This window comes from Elephas maximus, chromosome 9 (genome assembly GCF_024166365.1).
Source record: "Elephas maximus indicus isolate mEleMax1 chromosome 9, mEleMax1 primary haplotype, whole genome shotgun sequence".
Classification (NCBI taxonomy): domain Eukaryota; kingdom Metazoa; phylum Chordata; class Mammalia; order Proboscidea; family Elephantidae; genus Elephas; species Elephas maximus.
The window spans coordinates 92,902,959-92,928,532 of NC_064827.1; the positions used below are offsets into that span (position 1 = coordinate 92,902,959).

At 40.2% G+C, this 25,574-nt stretch overlaps 1 protein-coding gene across 5 annotated transcripts in view; it reads right to left on the reverse strand.

Annotated features, from left to right (window-relative positions):
• Positions 1–7,678: 7,678 nt before the first annotated feature.
• Positions 7,679–25,574, reverse strand: part of PRUNE2 (prune homolog 2 with BCH domain) — a 314,222-nt gene continuing 296,326 nt past the window's right edge. For 2 of the 5 annotated variants that reach the window (XM_049895199.1, XM_049895197.1), the window contains exons 16-19: positions 24,105–24,203; positions 21,081–21,119; positions 16,041–16,088; positions 7,679–10,943 (exon numbers count right to left, since the gene is read on the reverse strand). In XM_049895199.1, coding sequence (XP_049751156.1) covers positions 10,913–10,943; positions 16,041–16,088; positions 21,081–21,119; positions 24,105–24,203 — 217 coding nt within the window. In that variant the 3' untranslated portion in view covers positions 7,679–10,912. Of the gene's footprint in view, positions 10,944–16,040; positions 16,089–21,080; positions 21,120–21,649; positions 21,686–24,104; positions 24,204–25,574 lie in introns of all 5 variants that reach the window. The other 3 variants (XM_049895198.1, XM_049895200.1, XM_049895201.1) reach the window with 3 other exon arrangements.

Here is a 25,574-nt window from a genome sequence, read left to right on the forward strand (position 1 = left end):
TTTATTCGACGTTTTTCTCCCATTCTAACTGGTACCTTCTATTGTGTCCCCGGTCAGAATGGTCGGTAGTGGTAGCTGGGCACCATCTAGCTCTTCTGGTCTCAGGCTTGAGGAGGCTGTGGCTTGTGTAGGCCATTGGTCTTTTGGGTTAATTTCTTCCATGATCTTTGGTTTCCATCACTCTCCTTTGCTCTGGATGGGATGAGACCAATAATTGTATCTTAGATGCCCTCTTGCAAGCTTTTGAGATCCCAGATGCTACTCACCCAACTGGGATGTAAACCACTATCTTTATGAACTGTGTTATGCCAGTTGAGTTAGATGTTCCCCAAGACTGTGATCCTCAGCCCGCAAGCCCAGTACCTCAGTCCCACAAGATGTTTGGACATGTCTAAGAAGTCTCCATAACTGTGCCCTCTATGTGCTCTGTCATTTATTTCAATACTCACGCAGCACATACAAATATGTATATACCATTACCCACAACTATACCCGTACATACATGCTCACGCACTCCATGCACCCACTCACATCTGTAGAGCATTCATACCTACCTATGTAACCACTCATTGATTCTAGGTTGTTATTACTGTTGTTGCAGAATTATATACAGTTTAGTCATTACCATACCAAAACCAAACCAAACCTGTTGCCATCGAGTCAATTCTGACCCATAGCAACCCTATAGGACAGAGTAGAACTGCCCCATAGGATTTTCAAGGAGAGGCTGGTGGATTCGAACTGCCAGTCATTTGGTTAACCACCAAACGCTTAACCACTTCGCAAGTCGACTTTTATTCTTGCGTACCTCTTTGTGTCTTCATTTGCCTTGGGCACATTGTGCTGACTTCCCCATATTTTGTACTGCCTTTCCCTTTGCCAGAAATAACATATGTCTCCTATTTAGCAGTGGTTCTCTCTCCCTCACCCTTCCATCCCTAGTAACCATCAGGGAAATTTACCTCCTGTGAGTAAACCTATTCTTAACTTTTTATAAAAGTGATATCATACAGTATTTGTCATTTTGTGATTCATATGTTTCACTCAGCATAGTGTCCTCCAGATTCATCCATGTTATAAGATGTTTCATGGACTCATCACTATTCTTTATTGTTGGGTAGTATTCTGTTGTATGTATGTACCCTGATTTGTTTATCCATCCATCTGTTGATGGACATTGATACCATTTCCATCTTTTTGCTATTGTGAATAATGCTGCAATGAACATGGGTGTGTATATGTCTGTTTGTTTGACTGCTCTGATTTCTCTAAGGTAAATACCTAATACTGGGATTGCTGGATCATATGGTATTTCTATTTCTAGGTTTTGAGGAAGCACCATACCATTTTCCATACTGCTTGCACCATTTTACAATCCCATCAGCAGTGTTTAAGAGTTCCAATATCCCCACAACCTTGTCAGCATTTGTTGTTTTCTGTTTTTTGGACCAGTGTCATTTTTGCTGGGGTGAAATGGTATCATAGCATCGTAGCAGCACACAAGCTACCACAGTAAGACAAACTGACATACAAGTGGTGGATATTACATATAAAATGTGTTATAACAAATCTGTAGCTATTCAAAAGTACCCTTTTGTGGAGAGATACCAATGAATCTTGTGCTTGGAGTAGCCTGGAGCATTTCTAGTTGATTTTGCTTTAGGGCTGCCAGAGACCACTGAGCAGCCTGAATGTGGTAAGGAGGACTTGGTGAGTTGGTGCCCTTTTGCTGAGTATCAAAGACTGCACAGGGTGAGGAGGCAGTCTGTACAACTGAGTAGAGTTGGTTTCAGTCCACCATGGGTGTTGGGGCCCAAGAAGGTGCAGGAAGGTGGACAGCTCTGTGAGTGTCATAGTCTGAGGAGGGTGAAGGGTATGGGTGGTGATGGAATATTGGTTACAAGCAGGGGGATTGATCAAATAATATGTATATTGAGAATAACAGGAACCAAGTTTCTCACTGTTGGAAGAAAGTTATAAATATGGAAAGGGAGAAAAATAAAATAAACCTTGTAATTCAATAATCTGGACTAGAGCTGAAATATCATTATGAACTCAGGGATTTCAATACATATATTTAGATAGATACAGGAATAAGTACAGCTGTAAATATGTGTGTGTGTGTGTTCCCTAGCTCTGTCTTATAGAAGTTCTGGGAGCAGTGATACCCCAATCAGAATGAGCACACTTAGTATCTGGTTTTGAATTTCAAATACCATTCTCCACTAAAAGAAACTAGGCTTCTTTAAGAAATGCTTGATTCCAGGGCTGGGCAGGGAAAATACAAGGCGAAAATACCAGGAATGTTTTCTTGTGCCAGAGGGTAAGGAATTAGTCAAAGAATGATGGGAACATGTTAAAGAGCACAAAAGCCAGACTGGAAGGGCTCCACTGACCAAATCTGGGACGATATGAGGATTAAATAAACAATCAGAGTGACGAATTATAGCCTACTGAATAAAATTGCATTCCATGAGGTCATGCTAATATAAATAAATTGATTAATTAAAAGCTTGATCAGCAACAGAATATTTACATAGACTCACAGCACCTCCCAACAAAACACTCATTAATTACAAAGGAAAAAAGAGGACTTTAATAGTGGAAAACCTTGTAGGACATCACGTTAATCAAATATTTGATATTAACAGGATGCAATGAGAAGGACACACATCAGTTCTGAGATATCGTTGCCAAAGATGTCTTCTCCAAGCATGGGAAAACATCAGGCAAACTCAAATAGAGGGACGTTCTATAAAATAATTATGAGTAATCTCCAGAAGTGCCAGAGTCATGAAAGTCAAGGGAAGTCTGAAAAATTGTTCCCGATTGAAGGAGACTGAAGAGACATGTGATTCTGAAAGGGACTCTTTTGCTATAAAGGACATTTCTTGAGACAAGAGCTCAATCTTGTATGGCAGCTGAGGATTATTTGGTAGTGATGTTTCAATGTTCATTTCCTGGTTTTGATAGTCATATTGGGAGAATATCTTTGTTTACAGGAAATACATACTAAGGCATTTGGGGGTGAATAGGCATCATGTAGACAACTTACCCTCAAATGTTTCAAGCAAAATAATTTCTTCTACTGTTCTTGCAAGTTTGAGATTGTTTCAAAATAAAAAGTAAAAACAAAAGGCATATCAAGTAAGGATAAGAGATGGAAGAGAAGGAACTAGGCAAGGAGTAAGGCAGGAAATGGGAGTAAAATAGCTATATCTGAGAGAAAATGAGGACTGGTTAATGAGAATTATGTAGTCTGTTTAGAAGAGGGAGCCCTGGTGGTGCAGAAGTTAAGAGTTTGGCTGCCAAACAAAGGTTTGGCGGTTCGAAACCACCAGCTGCTCTTTGGAAACCCTATGGAGCAGTTCTACTCTGTCCTATAATATAGGGTCGCTATTAGTCAGAATTGACTCGACGGCAACTGGATGGGTTTTTACTTAGAAGAGAGGGCAGGAGGGGAAACAAGAGAGGCTGACATCGTTGACAGGAAACTAAAGGTGAGTTGGGAGTGCATTTGGAGAATTTGGCAGGTTAGCAGATAAAAGGCTGGGTAAATACTAAGAAGAAGAAAAGAAGGGAGCGTAAGTTGTTTTCCTTGTTGTTGGGTGCCATCAAGTTGCTTCCAATATATAATGACCCTATGTACAACAATGAAAACCCTGGTGGCACAGTGGTTAAGTGCTATGGCTGCTAACCAAAAGGTCAGTAGTTCGAATCCACTAGGTGCTCCTTGGAAACTCTATGGGGAAGTTCTACTCTGTCCTATAGGGTCGCTATGAGTCGGAATCGACTTGATGGTAATGGGTTTGGTTTTGATTTTATGTACAACAAAATGAAACACTGCCTGGTCCTGCGCCATTCTCACAGTCCTTGGTATGTTTGAGCCCATTGTTGCAGCCACTGTGTCAATCTATCTCATTGAGGGCCTTCCTCTTTTTCACTGACCCTCTACTTTACCAAGCACGATGTCCTCCTCCAGGGACTGGAAGGTGTGAGCAGAAAACTAATAATTATTGAATGCTTTCTGGGTATTAAACACTAGGTTGGGCATTTATATTCCACTGAAGTCTTACATAAACTTGTAAGATGAGAGTTTTATTCACATTTTAACAACAAATAAACTAAAGCTCAGAAACGTTTAGTAACCTGCCCAAAATAACACAGCTAATAGAGTTGAAATTTGAATCCTAGTATGTGTGCTTACAAGAGAGCCTGGGTAGTATAAGTGGTTTGTGATCGGCTGCTGACCTGAAGGTTGTTGGTTTGAACCTACCCAGCAGCTCCTCAGAAGACAGGCCTCGTGAACTGCTTGCATAAAGATTATAGTCAAGAAAACCATATGGAGTTCTAATCTGTGACACATGGGGTCACTATGAGTGGGAGGCCAACTCAATGACAACTAACAACATCATGTGTGATTTCAAAGACAATGAGGTAATAGAGAAATGGTCTCAGCAGCCCAGGGAAGGGAGAGAATTTAAATTTTCTTCCAGAGATTGAGGGGGGCACAGAGACTGAGTAGGAAAATGATGGTGTGGTTTTGGAGCTTGAGCGCAAAATCAGGGCTTGAATGCTCTGAAGAGATATGTTAGTTGAAGTCATGGGGAAACAGCAGAAAGAGCAAAGAAAAGAGAAACGTTGAGAGACACCTCCACTCATAAACGAGAGGAGACAGAGCAGCTCAAAGAAGAATCAGCAGAAGGGTTAGGAGGTGTGGTAAGCAGACATCTAAGATGGCCCCAGTGATCACTGCCTCCTGGTATTCACGTCTTTGTGTAATTCTCTCCCCCTTGATTGTGGACTGGATCTAGTGACTTTCTTCTAACAAATAGAATATAGCAAAAGTGATGAAATGTCACTTCTATAATTTAAAAAAAACAAAAAACTAAACCTGTTGCCAACGAGTCAATTCTGACTCATAGCGAACCTATAGAACAGGGTAGAACTGCCCCATACAGTTTCCAAGAAGCACCTGGTGGATTTGAACTGCTGACCTTTTGGTTAGCAGCCATGGCTCTTAACATAGCTATGGCTGCTAACCAAAAGGTCAGCAGTTAGATTACAAAAAATTATAACTTCTATCTTGCTAGCAGTCTTTCTTTTTGACCAAACAATCTCCTACGCTGGAGGAGCTCATGTGATAAGGAACTGTGGGTAGCCTCCAGCCAAAAGCCAACAGGGAACGAAGCCCTCAGTCCAACAACTACTGAGAAATTGAATCCAAGCTCCTGGGAGTGAGCTTAGAAGCAGATTCTCTCCCAGTTGAACCTTGATTGATTCTTGTGAGGCACCGTGGGCCAACACCTTGATTGCAGTCCATGAGAGACCTTAGAGAATCTACTAAGCTGCGCCTGGATTTCTGACCCACAGAAATATGCAATAATCAATGTGGGTTGTTGGAAGGTGCTAAGTTTTAGGATATTATGTTATGCAGCAATAGATGATGAATATGGAGGAAAAAACAAGGTAATTCAGTTCACCAATTTAAGGGGTCAGAGTTTCACAAGAAGGAAATGATCAAGTGTCAGAGGCTGCAGGGCCCTTGGTAGGGGTAGGGCCAGAGAGATAATAGATGGTGGTTTTGAGTGTCTGCCATTAAGTATAATTAAAACAGTTATATATTGAAAATAAATAATTTTATTTAGTTAAATTCTTTTGGATAAATGTAAATGAAATTCTCGCTAGGAAAATCAGCCTCATAAGGCAGTCTCCTTGCTCTATCAAACCCACCGCTCTGTAAGTACTGGTGTGTCAGGAGGCATTAATTTAATTAAAAGCTCCATGACTGTACAGGGTGATGCAACCCAGGGTGGGTTCCTGACTTATTCCTGGGAAGCTGCAGTCCACTGAGACACAGCCAATGGAGGGAAAGGGTATGAGAGATACAGGCAAAGGGAATAGCCCTTTGGGGGCCCAAAGTGTCTTAACTCAGCTTTTCTGTGATTTATGGCTGAAAGTGCTGGCTTCCATAGCTGACAACGTGGAGTGTCTTCATTTTTATTTTTAACTTCAGTGATGAGCTCTGAGTTCATCAGACCCTCAGTCTGTAGCACATTACCACCACCAGCAGCCCATAAAAGGATCTTTTTGATTTTTAATTAGACTCTCCCTTTTATTTCTGATCTTCACTCTCACCCTCACCCCTTGCACCCATTCTAATGCGTATGCTAAGTCCTGAAATATGCCTGGATTTGTGTAATACGTAGTGTTGTTTTTTGTGCGTGAATGTTTATAAATTCCTCAATGAGATGGAATGACGCAGTAGCTACCACAGTGGACTCAAGCGTACCAGCCAGCGTGAAGATGGCACAGGAGTGGACATGCTTGTCACACCTAAGGTCACCATGTATCAGGCCAACTTGATGGCAACTCACGATAACATGTTTACAAATGACAGAAAATGGCCCTATGCTATCAATACTGGGTTCTTACCTTCTCCACTTAGAGCAATACTTTAAGTATTGCACTGTGAACATTAGCCTGTTGCTCCTAACAGCTGCAGAGTCTTCCACAACGTGTACCCACCGCATTTTACCCATCCTGTCCTCCGGTACTGAACACCTAGTTTGCCTCCAATTTCCAGCACCATAGTTATTTTAAGGAAGCAGGGTGAGTGCCCTCAATTACTTCTCAGCTTTTTCTCTTCCTTGGGTAGAGGACAATATCCTCCAGACCTAGTTCCTGGATCATGAGAACTGTGCAATGTCTCACCTTTTGTAGAACAAGTTCTCATTTGGTTAGCCCACCAATTACATTCGTTAGTACAATAAACATCTGTTTATTAGGTCTTTGAGGAGACCTGGTGGCATAGTGGTTAAATGCTCGGCTGCTAACCAAAAGGCTGGTGGGTTGAGCCCAACAGCTGCTCTGCAGGAGAAAAACATGGCAATCAGCTTCCCTAAAGATTTACAGCCTTGAAAGCCCTATGGTTGTCCTTTAGGGTTGTCACGAGTTGGAATCGACTTGATGGCACTGGGTATCAGGTTTTTAAAAAAAGATAGCACAGTGGTGATTCCCAACCCTGCTTTTACCCAAAGGTGGTAAAAGTGAAAAAACAAAAAACAAAAAAACTAAAACCAAAATAGTGTTTAGTGTGTTGAAATTTAAAAATGAATATATGCCATGAGAGGCAAGGGACAGTCGAAGGGAAAGTTTGCAAAATCAAATAACGGTGAGACACGGAGATGCTTCCAAAGCGAGAAACTTCTTACCCAGAGGGTAAGCAACACATTTTGAGAGCCTACTTCATTAAACTCTAAGACAGGAAAGGCAAAAGTGAAAAGGGAAAGAAATTTGAGTGACAAGGAAAGTCAAAATTTATATGTCCTCAAAAATCAAGCTGGACTGATGTCCAGTCTTGTTGTTGCTAGCCGCCATCAAGTTGGCCTCTGACTCCTGGTGACTCCACGCACGATGGAACGAAACGCGCCCGCTCTTGCGCCATTCCCATGAGGAGTTGCGGATCCAGCCGTCGCGATGGCTGTGCATGAGGTACGTTGGCCGAGAATCGAACCTGGGTTTCCCGCATGGAAGGTGAGATTTCTACACTGAACCCCCACTGCTCCAATGATGTACTGATGAAACGTCTTAAAATGAAGCTAGAGAGCGATTCTTGCTAACTCAAAGAAAGGAAGCCATGAAATGTGGAATTAATTTTTATTTCTGAATTGTACAGAGAGGTTATATGTATGTTGTGTTGTTACATATCTTTATATTATTAATCCACACTATTTATGGAGAATTTCTTTATTTACCCAAACATGGTCTAATAGATACTTTATTTGGCATCATCTGATACATGATAGAAAATCCTTTAAATATATAAAAGATTAATTTGTGCACATCTAAGTGTTTCTAAGGGAGCAAACTACTGAGGCATTGTGATGAGAGCTGCAAACATAGTACCATCAGTGAATACTGAAAATATATCTAATAACGAAGGCTAGGAGTAGTGACTTCCTCACACATCTCAAAGTATGTCTTAGAGGGTGACCTCCTAAAACATTGTATGGCTTCGAAAGGAATCTTAGGGTTTTCTGCCCATACCCATCAAGTGACCTCAAACAAACCTTTCTCAGTCCTTGACAATATATTTCCTGCAGACTTTTGTTCTTTCACTTAATCAAGAAGCTACATGAAGACCAGTTGCCACATTGGGAAAACAATCCTTTTGCCCTAACGACCTTTAGCTCCCTTAACTACAAACTACAGGAAGAGTGCAAAGCAGTTTCCAGAAGTCAGAACCAAAGCAAGAATGCTCAGAATGCAGGAGCTAGATAGCTGGATGACATGAATGTTTACATCTGTCTACCTATCTGCTTAGGGGTTATTTTTTTTCAGGATTCCTCCAGGATTCTATTTATTTGGATTGAATTTACATGGTGGATTTTCTCTAGCACGTGCAAGTAACTTAATTTGTCTTTTTAAGAGACAATAAAGTAGCAGATGCCTAAATATCAGAATGGTTATGCAGCCCACAGAACAGCCCCCCCCCCCCCAAAAAAAAACCATTGATTGGGAAAAACACCCATCATTGCCATGTAGGAAGACAAAGCTTCAAACAGCATACCACCTGAGTAAAAAAAAGGTAGTCTTCCACAAATAGGCTGGACAGAAAATGTGAATGGTGAGATTGTCCCTTGTCTGATTGGCTTTACAGGAGCCCTTGATCAACTCCCTACGTCCTCAGGCTTGCACCACTAAATGGAACACTGGGTTCTTCATTACTTCCTGTGGCTAGGGTAATCACGTAATTTATCTTCCCAAGTGGGACATTACCGAGAGCAGAAGGGAGCATTATTAATCATTAGGCCAGGGCAACAGTTATAAACACGTCAGCAAACCAGAATATTGGGTTACTGTCCTTGTGTCAACACTAAGTTCTGGGAGAGGCGTCATTTGGGCTGCGACAGAGGGTGGGGTCTAGAGTTTTCCTATCAGGCAAACCAGATGCTTTAAGGGTAGAGACCCAAAAGAACACAGTTCCACAAGATAAGTACTTAAGTTGAAAGAGACCAAGGAAGGAAAATAGATACCTATGGCTTAGTATTGTCAAGGAAGAGAGCTAACATGTGTATGTGTGTGTGAGTGTGGGTGGAGGGTAGGTAAAAGTCCAACATGAAGCAAATGAGGTCAGTGAAACTCAAGTCAGCTGTGCAAAGGTGTCTACTTTGAAGAGCTCATTACACCCAAGGCTCTTCCGTGATGGCTCCTCCCAAGGAAGTTACCGCCGTGAGGCTATGATAGAACCCCACTCTCCGTAACGTTTTTAGTTTTGCTAGCTTGTTTGTCATAGGTGATACTGGAGACTCAGAAGTGGTTCCAGAAGTAAGATGAAGACCTCAGCAACACATGTAAACAATTAACAGTTCTTTAGAAGGCGGCTTCACTTTGGATCTTGCAAACACATACGGAGCAGGGCTTTTGTGGCTAGGGGCCCCCTGCCTTTTCCAGAAGGCCAGGTATTTTACTTTCTGTGGATGTCAAAGAAGATATAGCTGCTACCTGCTCAGTTCTTGAAAAGAATTGAGTGTACAGTCTTATTTGTCCTTCTGTTAGGGAAAATAATATCTAAGTACAAACAGAGGGAGGAAGACTATGTACTAGTAGAGGAGTCAGCAAATTTACTATGAAGGTAGTGAATATTTTAAGCTTTGTGGGCCATGTGGACTCACGACTACCTACTCTGCCTGCGTTGTGCAAAAGTACCCAGAGACAATATGTAAACAAATGAACATGGCTGTGTTCTGATAAAACCTTAGCTATGGACACTGAAATCTGAAGAATTTTTGTGAGTCATGAAATATTACTCTTGTTTTGGTTTTTAAAAACCACTTAAAAATGTAAAAACCATTCTTAGCGCACAGACCATAGAAAAGCTGGATTTGGGTGTTGTTTGCTGACCTTTTGTCCTAGAGGTCCATAGATTTGAAATTAAGTTAACATTTTAAGGATAGACATATGGAGACCGTAAAAGAAATGTTTTGTAAACAGTACTACATACTCATACTTAATTTTAAACCTGTGATCAGATTGGACCGTTTTAAAGTGGATTACTTTTTATAATGCAAGTGAAAGAGCAATTCAGACAACGGAGCCTCACCAAATAGTGAATTTCTGAGTTGGCTATGTTACACCTAGGGAGCCCTTGGCCCTTAGATGCTGGGATGAAAAGCCCAACATACTGAACTAGTTTTACGGATTGGAGTACAGACAGCTACCAAAAACATGGGCATTAATCTTAAATTTCTCATTGTGGAGGTCTTCACCAGTCACTGGAGAAATGATAGTCTTTAAGAAGGCCCATTCACATAAAGATTGATGTCCAATTTGATAATTAACATAAAATCCATGTGAATTAGAAAGACTGGCTTCCCTTTGAGAAGATTCCTGTAGAGGATAACAAAGCTGTCACTCAGCTTTCACACCTCTCTGGTTCCTGACTATCCTAAGCAAATTTAGGATTTTAATGGTGGAGTTATATGCGGACAATTTTCTGTGTACCTCAACCTAAAAGGATCACCAAGGAGAAGTGCAGCTTATCTATGGGAACAAATCTATTCACACTTATTAATAGGAATTTGTCTTATTGGTAAATTCTGGTCTAAAGGACAAAATACCACTGCACCAAAGGATAACAAAATATCGGAATGGAAGGTCCTACTTTCCTGCTAAGGTTCAACTAAAATCTTTGAGGCACATAATTGGCAAAATAGGAAAATACACACAATTTCATAAAACATGTGACGAGTAAACACATTCCCTTACTGTTTTTCCCCTTAGAAATTTAGAATGGCACCAGGTAGTGCAAAGTGGGAAAAAAACATCATCAGCCCTGTCTCTTCCAGGTAGGTGAGATTCAGCAGGACCACGATGCACAAAGGCATCCTCTTCTTCCAGCCATGGTCAACTAGGGCTTTTCTTTCAACTTCAGGTCAATGCTTTGAAAAACAGGAAAAGAAGAGAGAAACATGAGAAACCGAACGTGAAATATTTAGTAATGACTTGGGTGGCATATGTTGGCTGTTTTTCCTCAAAGGACCAACTTAAAATAAATCATGCAAAATTCTTACACTTGAAAAATCTGGTAAAATACAATCCTCCCCTCGTTGCCAAGTCTTTCTCTGAAATATGGAATCAGTTTATTTTGACAAAACTGATTCTGGAAGCATTTTACGCCATTTCAAAATGACGCAGGGAGGCAACAGGCTCTTGTTAGGGCTCATTCCTAGAGTAGGTTAAGATAAGGAACATTATTACATTTCGAAAACAAGGGACCTATTTTCAGTAAATGACCTTTCCTAGTGGAGAAAGTAAATGATCTACCTGAAGTAAGTCAAGTCTGACAAGTGCTCAACAATAAGAAGTGCTAAAAAATAATCAGAAAACTCAGTATTTTCCAGGAGCCAAAGGACTTGTCTGCAAGGGTCCGCTTACCTTAATGAGGTGGATCCTTATCACCAATGAAAAGCTTGTTTTTTAAAAATGCTCAGTGGGTTTCCAAATATCTAGGGAATACGTTTAAAACTTCCTTTTTTGAGCCTTAGTGAACCGTATGACAACTCCCTGGCACCTGCATCAGAAAGGAAGAGACCTACAAGCCAGTGAACAGTCTGAGGAGGAATCTCAGTTACGAGAGAAAAAGAAAAACGACTGGTTTGAAAAAGGCAAGTTGGGGAGTATCTGTGGATTTTGCTTATCTCTGCCCTCCTGAGTCATAAGTCTGTTTGTTGTGAAGGTTACTATGCTTTGGTTGTGGAATTTGCAGCAGCCCAGCAGTGTTCCTTGTAGTATTCTTATTATTAAGTGCCATCTGAGTCGGACTCACAGCAACTCTATGTACAATGGAAGGAAACACTGCCTTTGTACTGTTCTTCATAGTAGCTTTGCAAACTAAAGCCACTGGTGACCCACCCTGCCTGCCCAACCAGTTTGTAGTTGTACAGTATCTCTCCTTTGAAATACCCTTCAGCAATCCCACCACTTATTAGCTGTAGGCTGTTGGCCAGCTACCTACCTTTAACTTTCCATTTCTGCATCTGTGAAAGGGACAATCGTATCTCTCTCCCAGTTTGCTAAGGATTAAGTCTGAAGTGTTTTCAATTACATGTAGTGAAAGCCCAGTAAAAGTGAACTGTTAGTGTAATTATTAGTAGTAAACTTGGTGTTTTTGAAAATGGGAAAATCATATTTCTGCTTAATTGCTGTACTTGCAATAATCTTGCCTCCTTTGGGAGCTTTCAGAACCTGCTGTGCTGAGTGTGGAAAGGGGCCAGGTCATCATGAATTTTAATCTCTCTCTTTTTTTTTTTTTTCATGCATCAAGGATCTGACTTGTCTTACCTGCAGAGTTTTATTACAGAGGCGTTCTCTTTATAACCACTGAGACCCTGAGCTCTTCTTCTAATATACTATAATGCAGGTCACTGTTGTATTTGAACTCATTTTTGCTTCTAAAATGTATTAAGTTTGAGTTGATTGGAATTTTATTCTTTCTCCCACGGTGTTGGCTTAATTTTTCTCACAGACCAGGAGAATATTTACCAAGTCAAAATTTGGGGCATACTGTCTGAACACTATGAATGTAGGTTAGAATATTTGAAATCATCTTGTGAAGGTTCGAGTGCATGTTCACTTTGTTTTACCATCTTGGCCACTGATAAAAATCTGAAACAACACTTAGGCCAGGATATTCAACTCAAAATGCTTTATTTTTTGTACTGACTTTTTTTGGTAAACCTTCCAGGGCTTAATTAACCCCTTCAGCTTTTGGGTAACCAAAAGCTGAAAGACTGAGACCTGTTTACTCAGTTTATGGAAGAAGCAAGAGATAGTCAAAAGTGGACACTTATAAATACAGGAAACAACCCTTAGGATTCATTTTTGAGAGAACAAGTATCTTAGGGAACTAACAAAGCTACGAACAATACTACTAGTTGAAGTCTCTTCCAAATAGAACCACGTCCCCTAAATCATGTAAGTTCTTTTATGGATGTGAAATATTTTGCAAGTTTTAGAAAATGAACGAATAAGTAAAACCCAAATTAAAAAGTAAAGGAAATAAGCACGTAGGACTACTTTAAAAAAAAAATCCTTTTTGAAAAAAAGTTTACTTTTAATCAGAATTGAATATGAAGGGAATATTCCTTATCTGTGAGCAGGTAGGTTTAGTTTCCTACGTTCAGCTTTCCAGTGAGACATACAGCTTTTTGACAGTTTTACTCTAGGTCATTTTCACTTTTAGCCTGTGTTAAACACCCTACACTTTACAAAGTATCTGACAATATTGTTTAATGAACGAATGATGATGAATAAAAGCTTCTGTGTTTTGTGTAAGAAGAGATGAGAGGCACATGTAGAAATTGAGAAATTGCTGAACGTTTTGTTGTGTGTTATCAGTACAAAAAAAAAAAAAAGAGAGATGAGAAATGGCCATAGTCTTCCCTTCTCTCAGGAAAAGGACAGGGTCGCTATAGGGTCGCTATGAGTCAGAATCTACTTGATGGCCAACAGGTTTTGGTTCCTACAGGATTATCACACCTTCCTTTTTATTCTTGGCCTGATTAAGCCCTTTGGTTGAGCCTTTGCCCAATTTGCAGTTCATCCAGTCAACACTATTATAAAACCAGTTGATGTCAAGTCAGTTCCAACTATGGTGACCTTATGTGTGTCAGAGGAGACCCGCGCTCCACTGGGTTTTCAATGGTTGACTTTTGGTGGACTAGAACCTCCAACCTTTCAGTTAGCAGCTAAGTTCTTAACCATTTGCGCCACTGAGAGACTCCAATACTAGCTACCAAAACCCAAACCAAACCTGTTGCCATCAAGTCAATTCTGACTCATAATGACCCTATAGGCCAGAGTAGAACTGCTCCATAGGGTTTCCGAAGAGCGGCTGGTGGATTTGAACTGTTGATCTTTTGGTTAGCATCTGAGCTCTGTGTAAAATGCTTCCACACAGAATTCTTCCCTATCTTTTCTGGCCTGCAGTGGATTGGAGCCAGAAGAAGATAAACAAAACCCCTTATTCTAATATTATAAAGAAAGCCAGAAAGTCTAATCCGGGGCTGAAAGTCAGCAAAAAAAAAACCTTGGCAACTCCTGTCCCTCAACCAGGATGTCATTCTCTGCACTGCGGATGGGTGCTTGCTAAGGACTTGGGAAAGAGAGGGGTGAAGAAGAGCAAAGAGTGTGTTCTTCTTTGAAGTAGGAAGTAAAAGTAACAATTTGCAACATGCTACCTCCTCCCCCACCCCATCCCCAGCCCTGGAATGAGCCCAAACAAGAAGCGGTGCTTTGCCCTCTCCCCAGCAAAACCAGCCCTATACATAAATCAGGAACAACATAGATAAGGCAGGCAAAGGAGTGGGTAAACCCGAGGATGTAGCAGCAATAGGCCAGTGAGTGCCTGGGTGTTGGGACATTCCAGTTTGAGCAGCTCTTTAACTGCGGGCCCAGGACTCTGCCCAAGGGGGCGCTGTTTTGCTGAGGGAGGAACTATTTGCACAACAAAATGATGGTAGACTGATGGACTGAGGTATTTTTCTTTGAAGAATTTTCATGTGGCAATTTGTCTGAAACAACTGTAGTCTTCATCTCAAAGGAGGTGGGATTCAGAAAAATATAGTTGTGTGATTTCAGAAGTCCCCTTAAAGCCTTGGTTCTTCATGTATTTTTCAGTTGGGACCATCTCTCTGGTGTTTTCATGCATAAACGTTATTTCAGCTGTAAGGTCAACATGGTCACTGCAGAGATATTGCACTACTGTTTTCTAACTTCTCTTGGGACTTTGAGGGTCCTTGTGCCTGAGAACAAAAATGTGACAATAGCAGGAGAGTTTAAATTTTATTTGTGCCTCTCCTTTTGGATTCTTCAAAACAAGAACAATGTTAAATTCTCCATGACTCAGGGCAAATGAAACAACCAGTTGCCACTGAGTCGATTCCACCTCATGACAACCCCATGTGTGTCAGAGTAGAACTGTGCTCCAAAGAGTTTGCGATGGCTCAATTTTCAGAAGGAGATCACCAGGTCTTTCTTCTAAGGCATCTCTGGGTGGACTCAAACCTCCAACCTTTTGTTTAGCAGCCAAGTGTGTTAACCATTGGAACCACCCAGGGATTCCTCAAGCCAAATTAGGAATCCCTGATGGGATGGCAAAATTCTCTCAGACCACATTGGTGACCAGAGTTTTACTTCTTCGAAACCGACTTGACCATGAATTAGCTCCTGTTCCTTTGAGTGGGTAATTTTGTATCCTCTAGTCTTCAGTTAGCTCAGTGGTTGCATACTCAGTTAGCTCAGTGGTTGCATACTCATTCCAGCATTGAGACCACCACTCTCTGACTTTAAAACAATTAGCTGTGGAGCTATGTTGCAAAGGTTCAAATCCCAACTCTGGGGCATTTTTACTGCTGTAAAACATTGGACTGCTCAGATCATCTCTCTCTGCCTCTCTTTTCTCATCTATAAAATGTATCTCACAGGCTTATTCTGAAGATAAAAATCAGATGCTACATGGGAAGCTTTTCACATAGAGTCTATCACGTGGCAAGAACTCAGTTTTCTATTTCTTACAGGATGGGAATTTCCAGAACAGACCATTCTTAAAAGTCCCATCCAGACTTAACTGCCTCCTTGGGATTTCCAAAACAAGGGCATTTTCTCTCCCATCCACCAAAATATTAAGTTCAAGTGGAAGTCCAAACTTTCACTAATTACAGTCGATGATGTAATGCAGAAAGCAGAGCTGCAGTCCTCTCGTCCAAACGCTCTTAACATCTGACTCTACTATTAATTTTCTCCTCATTTTTGGGTTGGAAAAATGGATGCCATATAAAGACTCAATTTGTCATTAAGACATTTAAGTGGTGATCATGAGACTACGTTTAACTGGCAGAAGTCCTAATTACAGGAATAGAGAACATGAAAGCTGAACATCGAAATGGGTTTACCCAGTCCTCAATGTACTTTTGTGTTTCACAGCCCAGCCATACACCACAGGTAACACAGTAGCTGTACTGATGGTGAATTCTTACTCCTTCTCAGTAGAAGACATTTCTGGATCATTGTAAAGGCAGCTAGTTCTGAGCGCAAAGGAAAAAAATAGGAAGCAATCAACATTTCTCCATTGTTATTACTTGGTAAACACAACAAGATGTGGGGCATTTTCAACTGTTTAACATGGTGCCACTGTGAATACTGAACAAATCTACACCTGAACAGATGGTGAACTTAAACTGTGATGCTTTTGCCATCACTTCTGAAATACAGGAATTAACGGTGATTTAGAAACACAAAAGGAGAATGAGAAACTCCCACCCCCTCCAGAGGTCTCCTCTGTTCTTGTCATTTTTTCTGACTTTTCGATCATCTTATTCTGGGAACACAACACTGCAAAATTTCATTTGTACCCCAAATAATAAAATATTGTATACGCAAAAGAAGATCACTCTCAAGAAGACTAATTTTGTTTATATAGGAACACAGTTGATTTTCAGTTTTCGCAAGGAGGATTTTTCCAAGATGCGAGGAGAAAAAAAATTTCCGTGTCAGCTTTCTTTGTTGTTGTTGTCACAGGAAAGTAACAGGTCACTTACCACTTCATACAGCCGAGCTGTGTTCTGATAACACAAATGAGTCCTGACATGAACCTAAATGAATGTGCTCAAGAAGAATAAAAACGTACCCATATAAAATAATCAAATAAAAGTTGTTTGATGGTGTATTAGCTGTTTTTAATATTCCATATGGGTGGTTTCCTGTACTGGCACATTTCACACTTGCTTTATATTTTTTATATTTATTCCTGATTAGGACTTAATAAACTTCAACTTTGACTTTTTCTCTCTGGTTAATATTTTACTACTGGTAAACACACTATTTAAAGGGATTCAATGATCCTTTTTAAATGTATGGGTTCTTTTTGTAATGTAACTTTACACACTAATTTATCTGTTTGTATATGAGGTTTAGTTGTTAAGATTTAGGAGTTCTGTGAAAAATGCCAAAAGGCTGTATTCCTGGGAAGGGCAGAAGGTTCTGTTTTCTTTTCCCCCTTACTCTCCACCCTTCTCCCTGGTGGTCTGGTATTTTTATGGAGGGTATTTGGCAACTCTAGTGAACCAGGACAGTCATGTAAGTGTTGACAGCGTGCTAGAAAAACTAGCAAAGCTGGAATGGAATCGAGAAGTGGAAATCTTCCAAAACTCGGTTTTCTGCTTTTTAACTTTGAGGAATCCTTCCAAAGAAAACAGCAATCTGCAAACTGTCTAATACTGTTGCTCAAAAAGGCAGCTGACGGGGTCTTCACCATTTTCCAAATAGGAATAGTAGTTCTATGGATACTACTTATTTTCTTTCCTTATTGATCTAAAGTTTCAGGGAAAAGAAAAGGCCTTGCTGAGCTAATCACCTCTTGGAAATCCATTAGTGATGGTGGTGGTGGTGGTGTGTGTGTTTGTATAAGGCGGAGAGGGTTTATAAACACTAAGGGGAAGAAAGCCCAACAACGGACAGATTTTGTTCCCTGACGAAGTTTCTGTTTGCCTTTGGTTACACTCAGCCTTTCTAATAAAGGTCATGCGGAAGGTCAGGGCACACATGCTAATAGAAGGCGGGCTTTCTGGCTTCTAGAATCTAACCATGTATCTGCAGCGACCATGTTTTCTGAACCCAAAATCGTGGTATACAGCCTGACAAAGGATTTGGGGGCCACTTCAGAGGAGGACAGGGAGTTGAGATGATGTAGTTGGTATGATGAAATGGTGGGATTTGAAGGCATTTTAGTCATCTGTGGGGTCAACAGAACAGAATTCTTTCTCCTTATACATTTTCAAATGCAGAAATATCTTTCAATTCCTCATATACATAATATTGTTGTTGTTAGCTGCCGTAGAAGTCAGCCCCTGATTCATGGTGACCCCACGTACAAAGGGATTGGATCATTGTGATCCATAGGATTTTCTGTGGCTGATTTTTCAGAAGTACATCGCCAGGCCTTTCTATCTAGTCTTAGTCTGAAAGCTCTGCTGAAACCTGTTCAGCATCATAGCAACACTCAAGCCTCCACTGACAGATGGGTGGTGGCTATGCTTGAGACGCATTGGCCGGGAATTGAACCTGGGTCTCCTGCGTGGAAGATGAGATTTCTACCACTGAACTACCCCTGCTCCCATACACTAAACGCTACCATCAAGAGAAATGAGGGAGAATTCTTCAGGCAGGTGGCTTACCCACGGAACCCAAGGCAAAAGCACAGTCTCCTAAGGCACGGCTACCTAGTTTTATTCACCCCTTTACTTTGAGGCAGTGGTTCTCAAAGCACGGTCCCGAGACAGACCGGCAGCATCAGCATCACTGGGAAGCTGGTAGAAATGCTAGTTCTCAGGCCCCACCTTAGATCTGCTGAATTAGAACTTTGGAAATGGGGCCCTGGATACTGCGTTTTAACAAGTACTCCGGGTGATTCTGATGCACAGTAAAGTCTGAACACCACTCCTCAACAGCGATGATCTCACTCTTATGTACATTCATTAATGTAATTTGAGCAGCAGAAATTTATTGAGCACCTGCAGGCATGAACAAGGTACTTCCGTTAAAATGGGAGACCATTTAGATACTTGGGGTGGGGGTGGAAAGTCGGGGGGTGGGGGAGGGTTCTGTAGCAGGGGAACTCATTGCCTTCCAGTTGCCTCCAACTCAGAGCAACCCTATACGACAGAGTAGAACTGCCCCCCAGTTTCCAAGGAGCACCTGGTGGATTCGAACCGCTGACCTTTTGGTTAGCAGTCATAGTACTGAACCACTACGCCACCAGGGTTTCCTGTAGGGGAGGGGAAGAGAACAAAACAGTGGATTTGATAAAATAAATAAATAACTGAAAGCTACACAACTAAACCAGAAATGAGAACTGTTTTAATATACCAGAAATGAGAACTGTTTTAATATACCAGAAATGAGAACTGTTTTAATATGGTAACTAAGCAGATAAAGGATAAGCATGGAGGGGAAAAAAAATCTATGAAAGAAGGCAAATTTTGTGGTAACAATGAAAAACCACGACGAAATGACTTGATAATGGGGTTGGCTGAAGAATTACTGATATCCCCTCACCCCATTTTTTGTCTTTAATACAACTTTGTATTTCCACAAATTTGTTATTATCTTAAAAAAAGTGAACTAGAAAGAGAAACTTATTAACATTTCTTTTCCTGGCAGCTCTCATGACTCAATGCAATTTGAGTGCAAGATAAATGCTAAAGGTTAAACCAGGCTTTGTTTCCCTGACTCTTAACATATCCCTTATTCCCATAGCTTCTTGTCTGTAATAGCTGTTACAGACTGTTGTGTTAGAGACTAGAATGATTCTGTTCAAGTAAAAATTTATATCATTTTGAATTATGTTAATCTGAATGGTCATTAGTTATCCTGAAAGAAAATTAGGGGATAGGAATAGAGTACAGTAAACTATACTGATGTTAAGCTTTCTAAAGCAAAGATCTTTGATTTTTAACCCAAAATATCCACACTATAGGCAGATAACTCCATAGGCTACCTGTGATAAAAATGTGTCACCAACCAAAACCAAGCCCCTTGCCGTCAAGCTGATTCCAACTCATAGCCACACTATAGGGCAGAGTAGAACTGCCCCGTAGAGTTTCCAAGGAGCACCTGGTGGATTTGAACTGCCGACCTTTTGGTTAGCAGCTGCAGCACTTAACCACTACGCCTCCAGGGTTTCCTAGAAATGTGTAGGAGAAAAAAATGACTAAAGGGATTGTTTTAATGGAAGAATCGGCATTCGAAGCTATGCAGAATAATCTAATTCAGATCTTATTTATTTGGAATTTGTAGCTGTTTGGGCATTGTCCAGGCTTTCTGCTTATGTAATATCTATGAAAATGGAAGCTGGTTATATAAGTTAACAGTGTAAGCAGTATGCAAAAATGGGAAGGAAGCTTAAATATCTAATATAGCAAATTTTCTGAACAGCATCTGTTCACATTTAAGATATATAAAATTTAGGAAGAGGGAACTACTAGACGTTCTTTCAGAATAGTGCTGGGCTGACTCTATTGACTGGGCTATTTCACAGCTCTTTAGGGGCATGAGGTTAACTTGCAGATTCTTGTCCAGTACAATGTAAATCATTTCTGTCCAGTGGAAAAGATAACCCTAAGGTTACAGTTTATTGCCTGCTGGACATTAACCAGCTTTGATTCTAATCCAAAAATATTTTTTTAATATTCCTTTATTAAATGGCTTATAAATATCTAATTTATCATATGCTTTTTGAACTAGCTTTAACATTTTTTTGCTTCCTCATTAAGTAATGAGCTGAATAAGATCATTGACGTGTTCATTTTATATCTGCATGAGAGTTATGATTTTGCCTTTTGGAAAATTCTACTTTAATACTAGCAAACAATAATTTTTTCTATTTATTAAAGAGCTCAGAGGATGCTAGTTGAGCAATATTTCCAAGCCACTAAATAAGGCTGTTTTTTGTTTTTAATCTTAAAAAGCCATTAAGTCGATTCTACAAAAGTTTTTCAAATTTTGACTTGTCATCCTTTCTTCTCATTAGAGTAAATTTGCAAAGTTTGTTGTCTCCGTATATTTGGATGTCACATCTTATGTGGCAATGCCTGCAATGTGTTCTTTTGCTGTCATGCCTAAAATTTTATGTAAGTAAAAAAAAAATGAAGCAACTGTAACACATGCCCTCTTCAAAATAACCAAGATCATGGGGGTAAATAGATCACAGTAAGAATCATAGACAGGGCAACCAGAATAGAATTAAAGAGAATGCTGACACACTGTAACGTCATGGAATAATTCTTACAGCAATTGTCAAGTGGGAACCTAATTTGCTGTGTAAACATTTTCTGAAAACACAATAAGAAATACATATATTTTAAAAAGAATAATAGAAATTGCATCTATCGGGGAGAAAGGGAATTTTTAAAGTGCAGCATTATCATCAGGCTAAGACACAAGGCATGCAGCTTCTTCCAATTCATTCCTGAAATGCAAGCCAACATCATGTCAGCTGCTAAATGAGAACCAAGCCTTACTTAGCTGCTTCTGATGCTTCCCTCAGTTCTTCATCCAGTCTGCACGAGCAAAAATTACCGTCGTAGAAAAGAAACAAAAAAGAAGCAAGCAGAGCGTGAGTCACCCAGCAAAGCAGAGCCAAACGTAAGTGAAGTGTGTAAATGCTTTGAGAAACAGTCCTCTGGAGCACTTAGAATCACTCCTTCAGTTAAATGTGGGGCCATTTCTTCCCAGTCAGTGTTTACATACGCTTACTTTGCAAATTCCTTCATAAGGAAGGTATAAATGGTGCAAGGGGATCAGAAACATGCTGTCTGAATAAAGCTGAGAACCTCCAAATCCGCCTGTTGAGTACAGTTAAAAGTTAGCTTGCAGCACCGGCCAAGTCAGGGATGGATCTGGTTTAGTACGTTTCAGTTGCAAGTCAGGTTGACCTCAACAGCTTTAGACACAAGACAAAGACAGGAATGGTAAACAATGGACTGATGGGACGCCCTCTTGCTCTGTAGCGTGTTGAGGTCACCCATGAGAAAACACTGGCGCACACACACAGAGGGTCCAGGTGAATTGTAGATCAGGAGATTTTTACCTCACACTTCTCTTATAAGATCTTTCTTCATCGTACCTTACGAGACAAAAAACGGATGCAGTGAGGAAAATGAACAAACAGATGGTAAAAATGACAAGTAAATGTTTTCAAGGACAGTCAGACCATGAGAGAAAAAGCTCACCCAAATGATAATCAAATTGCCTTTTGGGAGAAATATGATCTTTATTAGATACAACCAATGGTTTATGATGATAAACTTAATTATAAATGTGATTCCAGGTTGGGCAAGGTTTTCTATCATTCAGCCCCTTTGATGACAGACTCCAACCCAGCTGAATAATCTGACTGGCCAAAATCAGATTCTCAGATTAGCCAAGATCAGATTCTTTGAATGTTATACAGTAACAGAAAAGAAGGTATAGCTTGTACCAATTTAAAAACTGTGTAACGTGAAAATGAGACAATGAGGGTCAATAAAAACGGCAGGAAAGATGTCCAGAAGAGATGGATAAAGAAAGATGGAAGAAAACACGGACCCTTGGGGAGAACACGAATAGCTTTAAATTTCTTCCTCTGGAAGAAAATCTTTCCAAATGGAACTCTTCCTCCTGAAGTAAATTTCCCCAAATGGAGCCCTTGAAAACTGACATGGATGGATGAGTAAGTTTTCAGCTAAACTTTTTCATATGGTAATGAGTTTCTAAAAGCAACACGATCATAATTAATATTCTGGATTGCCAACTCTGTGCCAGGTGACTTTCTAAATATCTTATATATGCATTTTTCTCATTCAGTCCTCAAAACAATTCCATGAAGTACACATTACTTCCCCATTTTACACATGCTGAAGCTGAGACTCAGGGAGTTTTAATAGGTTGCCTGAAGTAGGAAGTAGGAGGGAAGGTTCAAATCTAATACTCCAAAGCCCATTCTTTTCTCTTCTTCACTCTTTTACCTCCAACTGCCACACCATGGAAGCTATTACTGTATTCACCTGCAAAGTGTCCAATGCTCATTTCCATTGGAAAAAGAGAATGTCCTTGTCATCATCTTTTACAAAGGGAAATAGCATTATAATAAGTGGGTGTTCTGTTTTGTTTTTTTTTAAATAGTAAACCAGATGCTGTTGAGTCAATTCCAACTTACAGAAACTCCATGTATGTCAGAGTAAAAGTGTGCTCCACAGGGTTTTTAATGGCTGATTCAGCTGAGCTAACTGCTTGATTCAGTTGGGCCAACTGACCACTGTAAGCCGAGAGTGTCCTGTCTTTATGCCTGCTTTTGGGATGTAAGAAAACCAAATATAACTACTCCTAAACTTTGAATTTAGATGAATACTTTTAAGGAAGCAGAGGAATCTAGTGGGAAAGGGCATGGAGATTTTGCAGCCAGGCTTCCCTGGGTTTGAATTCTAGTTCCATTTCTTCACGGATGTGTGACTTTACATAAGTAACTTCTCCTTACCAAGTTATTTCTCCTCATCTGTAAAATGGGAGTTTACCATGGGGACTAAATGATATAAATAGAGCATCTCTATGCCCAGTACAGTATAGATACACATTCAACCAGAGTCCTTTCCTTCCAACTCCTATGCCTTTTTAAAAAGTGATGGAACTCTTTTTTGGAAGCCCAAATTGGGAGGTCCATTTTGCAATCCACTTTATGGAAGAAGATGGCGGACACTTTTCTGTTTTCTTTGATGGGTAAGCCTCTCTCAATTCTAGTCCAAATCAAAAACGAGTGAATCAGACACAGAGGAAGAAAAGACATGATACACAGAAAACAAGAGGTCTTTGCAACAATGAACCAAATAGGAGTATTGATTCTCCTGGTATCTGGGTTTTCAAGTCTCAGCTCCAAGCAGTTGTTCAGTTAACTTTTATTGTTATTACTTTTGAGCACAATCCTGAGCCCTTCGGTGCCCATGCTTTCTTTCCTCTTGCAGGCTGTGGGGGTGTTACCCTATCCTCAGCAAGGAAATCATTCATAACCAGCCCTCCCACCACTGGGCATACACCACCTAGCTAATCTTTCACCTGAAGGCAACCATGAAAAAATAGATTTAGAAGACAACAGAGAAAGGGTAATTTTTTCTGACTTTCCTGTGGTCATACAGATAAATTACTCTCTGTAAGACAGTAAAGAAATCCCAGCTATACTAAGATCCTACTCTATCTGTGCAGGGTGGGGGCCACGGGGAACAGATGTACTGATAAATGTTAAATTCATGCTTTCTCCAAAATGGTAGCAAAATTCGAGGTGAGGACTAGCAATAATTAATAATACCAAAGAAGATGATGTGAAAGGGGGTCTGAAAGAAACAAGAGAGTTAACTGCAGGTTGTAAGAGAAAATACATTTACTGGCGGGCATTTGATTTTTATTTTGAAAATAAGATAATGCCTTTTCCCTACCATCCAAAGTGAGTTCTTTTCCTAGCTCTTCTCCAGGCATGCACTATTTCTTACCAGATCTTCTCAACTGTCAGGACTTACTTGATGATGCTCTCTGGGATATGGACGCAGTCCATTGGGATCAGCCCACGGAGTTCCGATAAGCTACTGACGTATTTAATTTTACTGCTGAATTTTGAACTAAAGAAAAAGAAAAAATTTACAGCATTAGTTGCTCTTTCATCCCTCCTAAAGCTGCTAACTCTTCTCGAAAATCCTGGTATCACTTAACATCTTGCCACAGCACTCTTAATAAGAGAAAAATGAAAAAAACCAAGCCTGTTGCATCGAGTTGATTCTGACTCATAGCAACCTTATAGGACAGAGTGGAGCTGCCCCATAGGGTTTCCAAGGAGTGGCTGGTGGATTTGAACTGCTGACCTTTTGGTTAGCAGCCAAAGCTCTTAATCACTGAGTCACCAGGGCTCTTAGGAGGAAAAGCTAACATTATTTGAGTAAACAGCCTAGCAATAGTAAGTACTATTGTTATTCTCTTTTTAAAGATACGCAAACAGACACAGGGAGTGAAGTATTTGGCAAAGGTCTTGCCATCAGGAAGCGGCAAAGCCTGTATTTGAACCCAGCAGGCTGACTGCAGTCCACACTCATCACTACACCTTGCTCAGCCTCTCAGTGGTTCCTGCCACTCTCAGTAGTCACCGGTTCATGATTTGTCTTTGTTTGCTTGTTTTTAATAGACAAAAATCACGTCATTTAGTTTTTTCAGAATCTGCCAAAGTTGATGATATTTTAAAAGAATATATAAACTCATTTTCCCTCTCCAATTTTTTGGCTTTCATTTTATTAAAAAAAAAAAAATTTTTTTTAAGTTTCAGTTTGAGAGCACATTCCAGATGGGCCAGTATTACAAACTGTGGTCCGATAATTGGATTTGAATTACAAACAGCTTTCATCTAAATGTTACCATTTTAAAACAAAAGAAAAAAAAAAAAAACAGTTGCCATCAAGTCGATTCCAACTCAGGGTGACCTCATGTGTTTTAAGAGTAGAACTAGGCTCCATAGAGTTTTCATGGCTGTGACGTTTCAGAAGTAGATTGCCAGGCCTTTCTTTCAAGATGCCTCTGGGTAGGTTTGAACTGCTGACCTTTAGGTTAGGAGCTGAGTGTTTAACAGTTTGTACCATTTTAGATGTATGGAAATTCATAGAAGGCAATCTAGAAGGATACCAATGAAATTGATAATTATAGTTGCCTCTGGGAAAGGGGATTAGGAACAGGTATTGGTAGGTGATATAGGAAGAACTTGGTCTTATTTGTAATGACTGAATATTTTATAAGAAGAATGCATTTCTGTACTCTTTCAAAAATATATCTCATTTTAAACTAATTTAAAAAATGTATCATTCCACTTGGAGAGGAAATTGATCAAGGATCTAATGCTCTTGAATGGTTTGAAATGAAGAGACTACCCTAGTCTACTGGGATCAGGCTGAGCTGTCTGCCAACTGCTGTGCATTCCAGTAAGGAGCTTTCACTAGGTCATTTCTTCA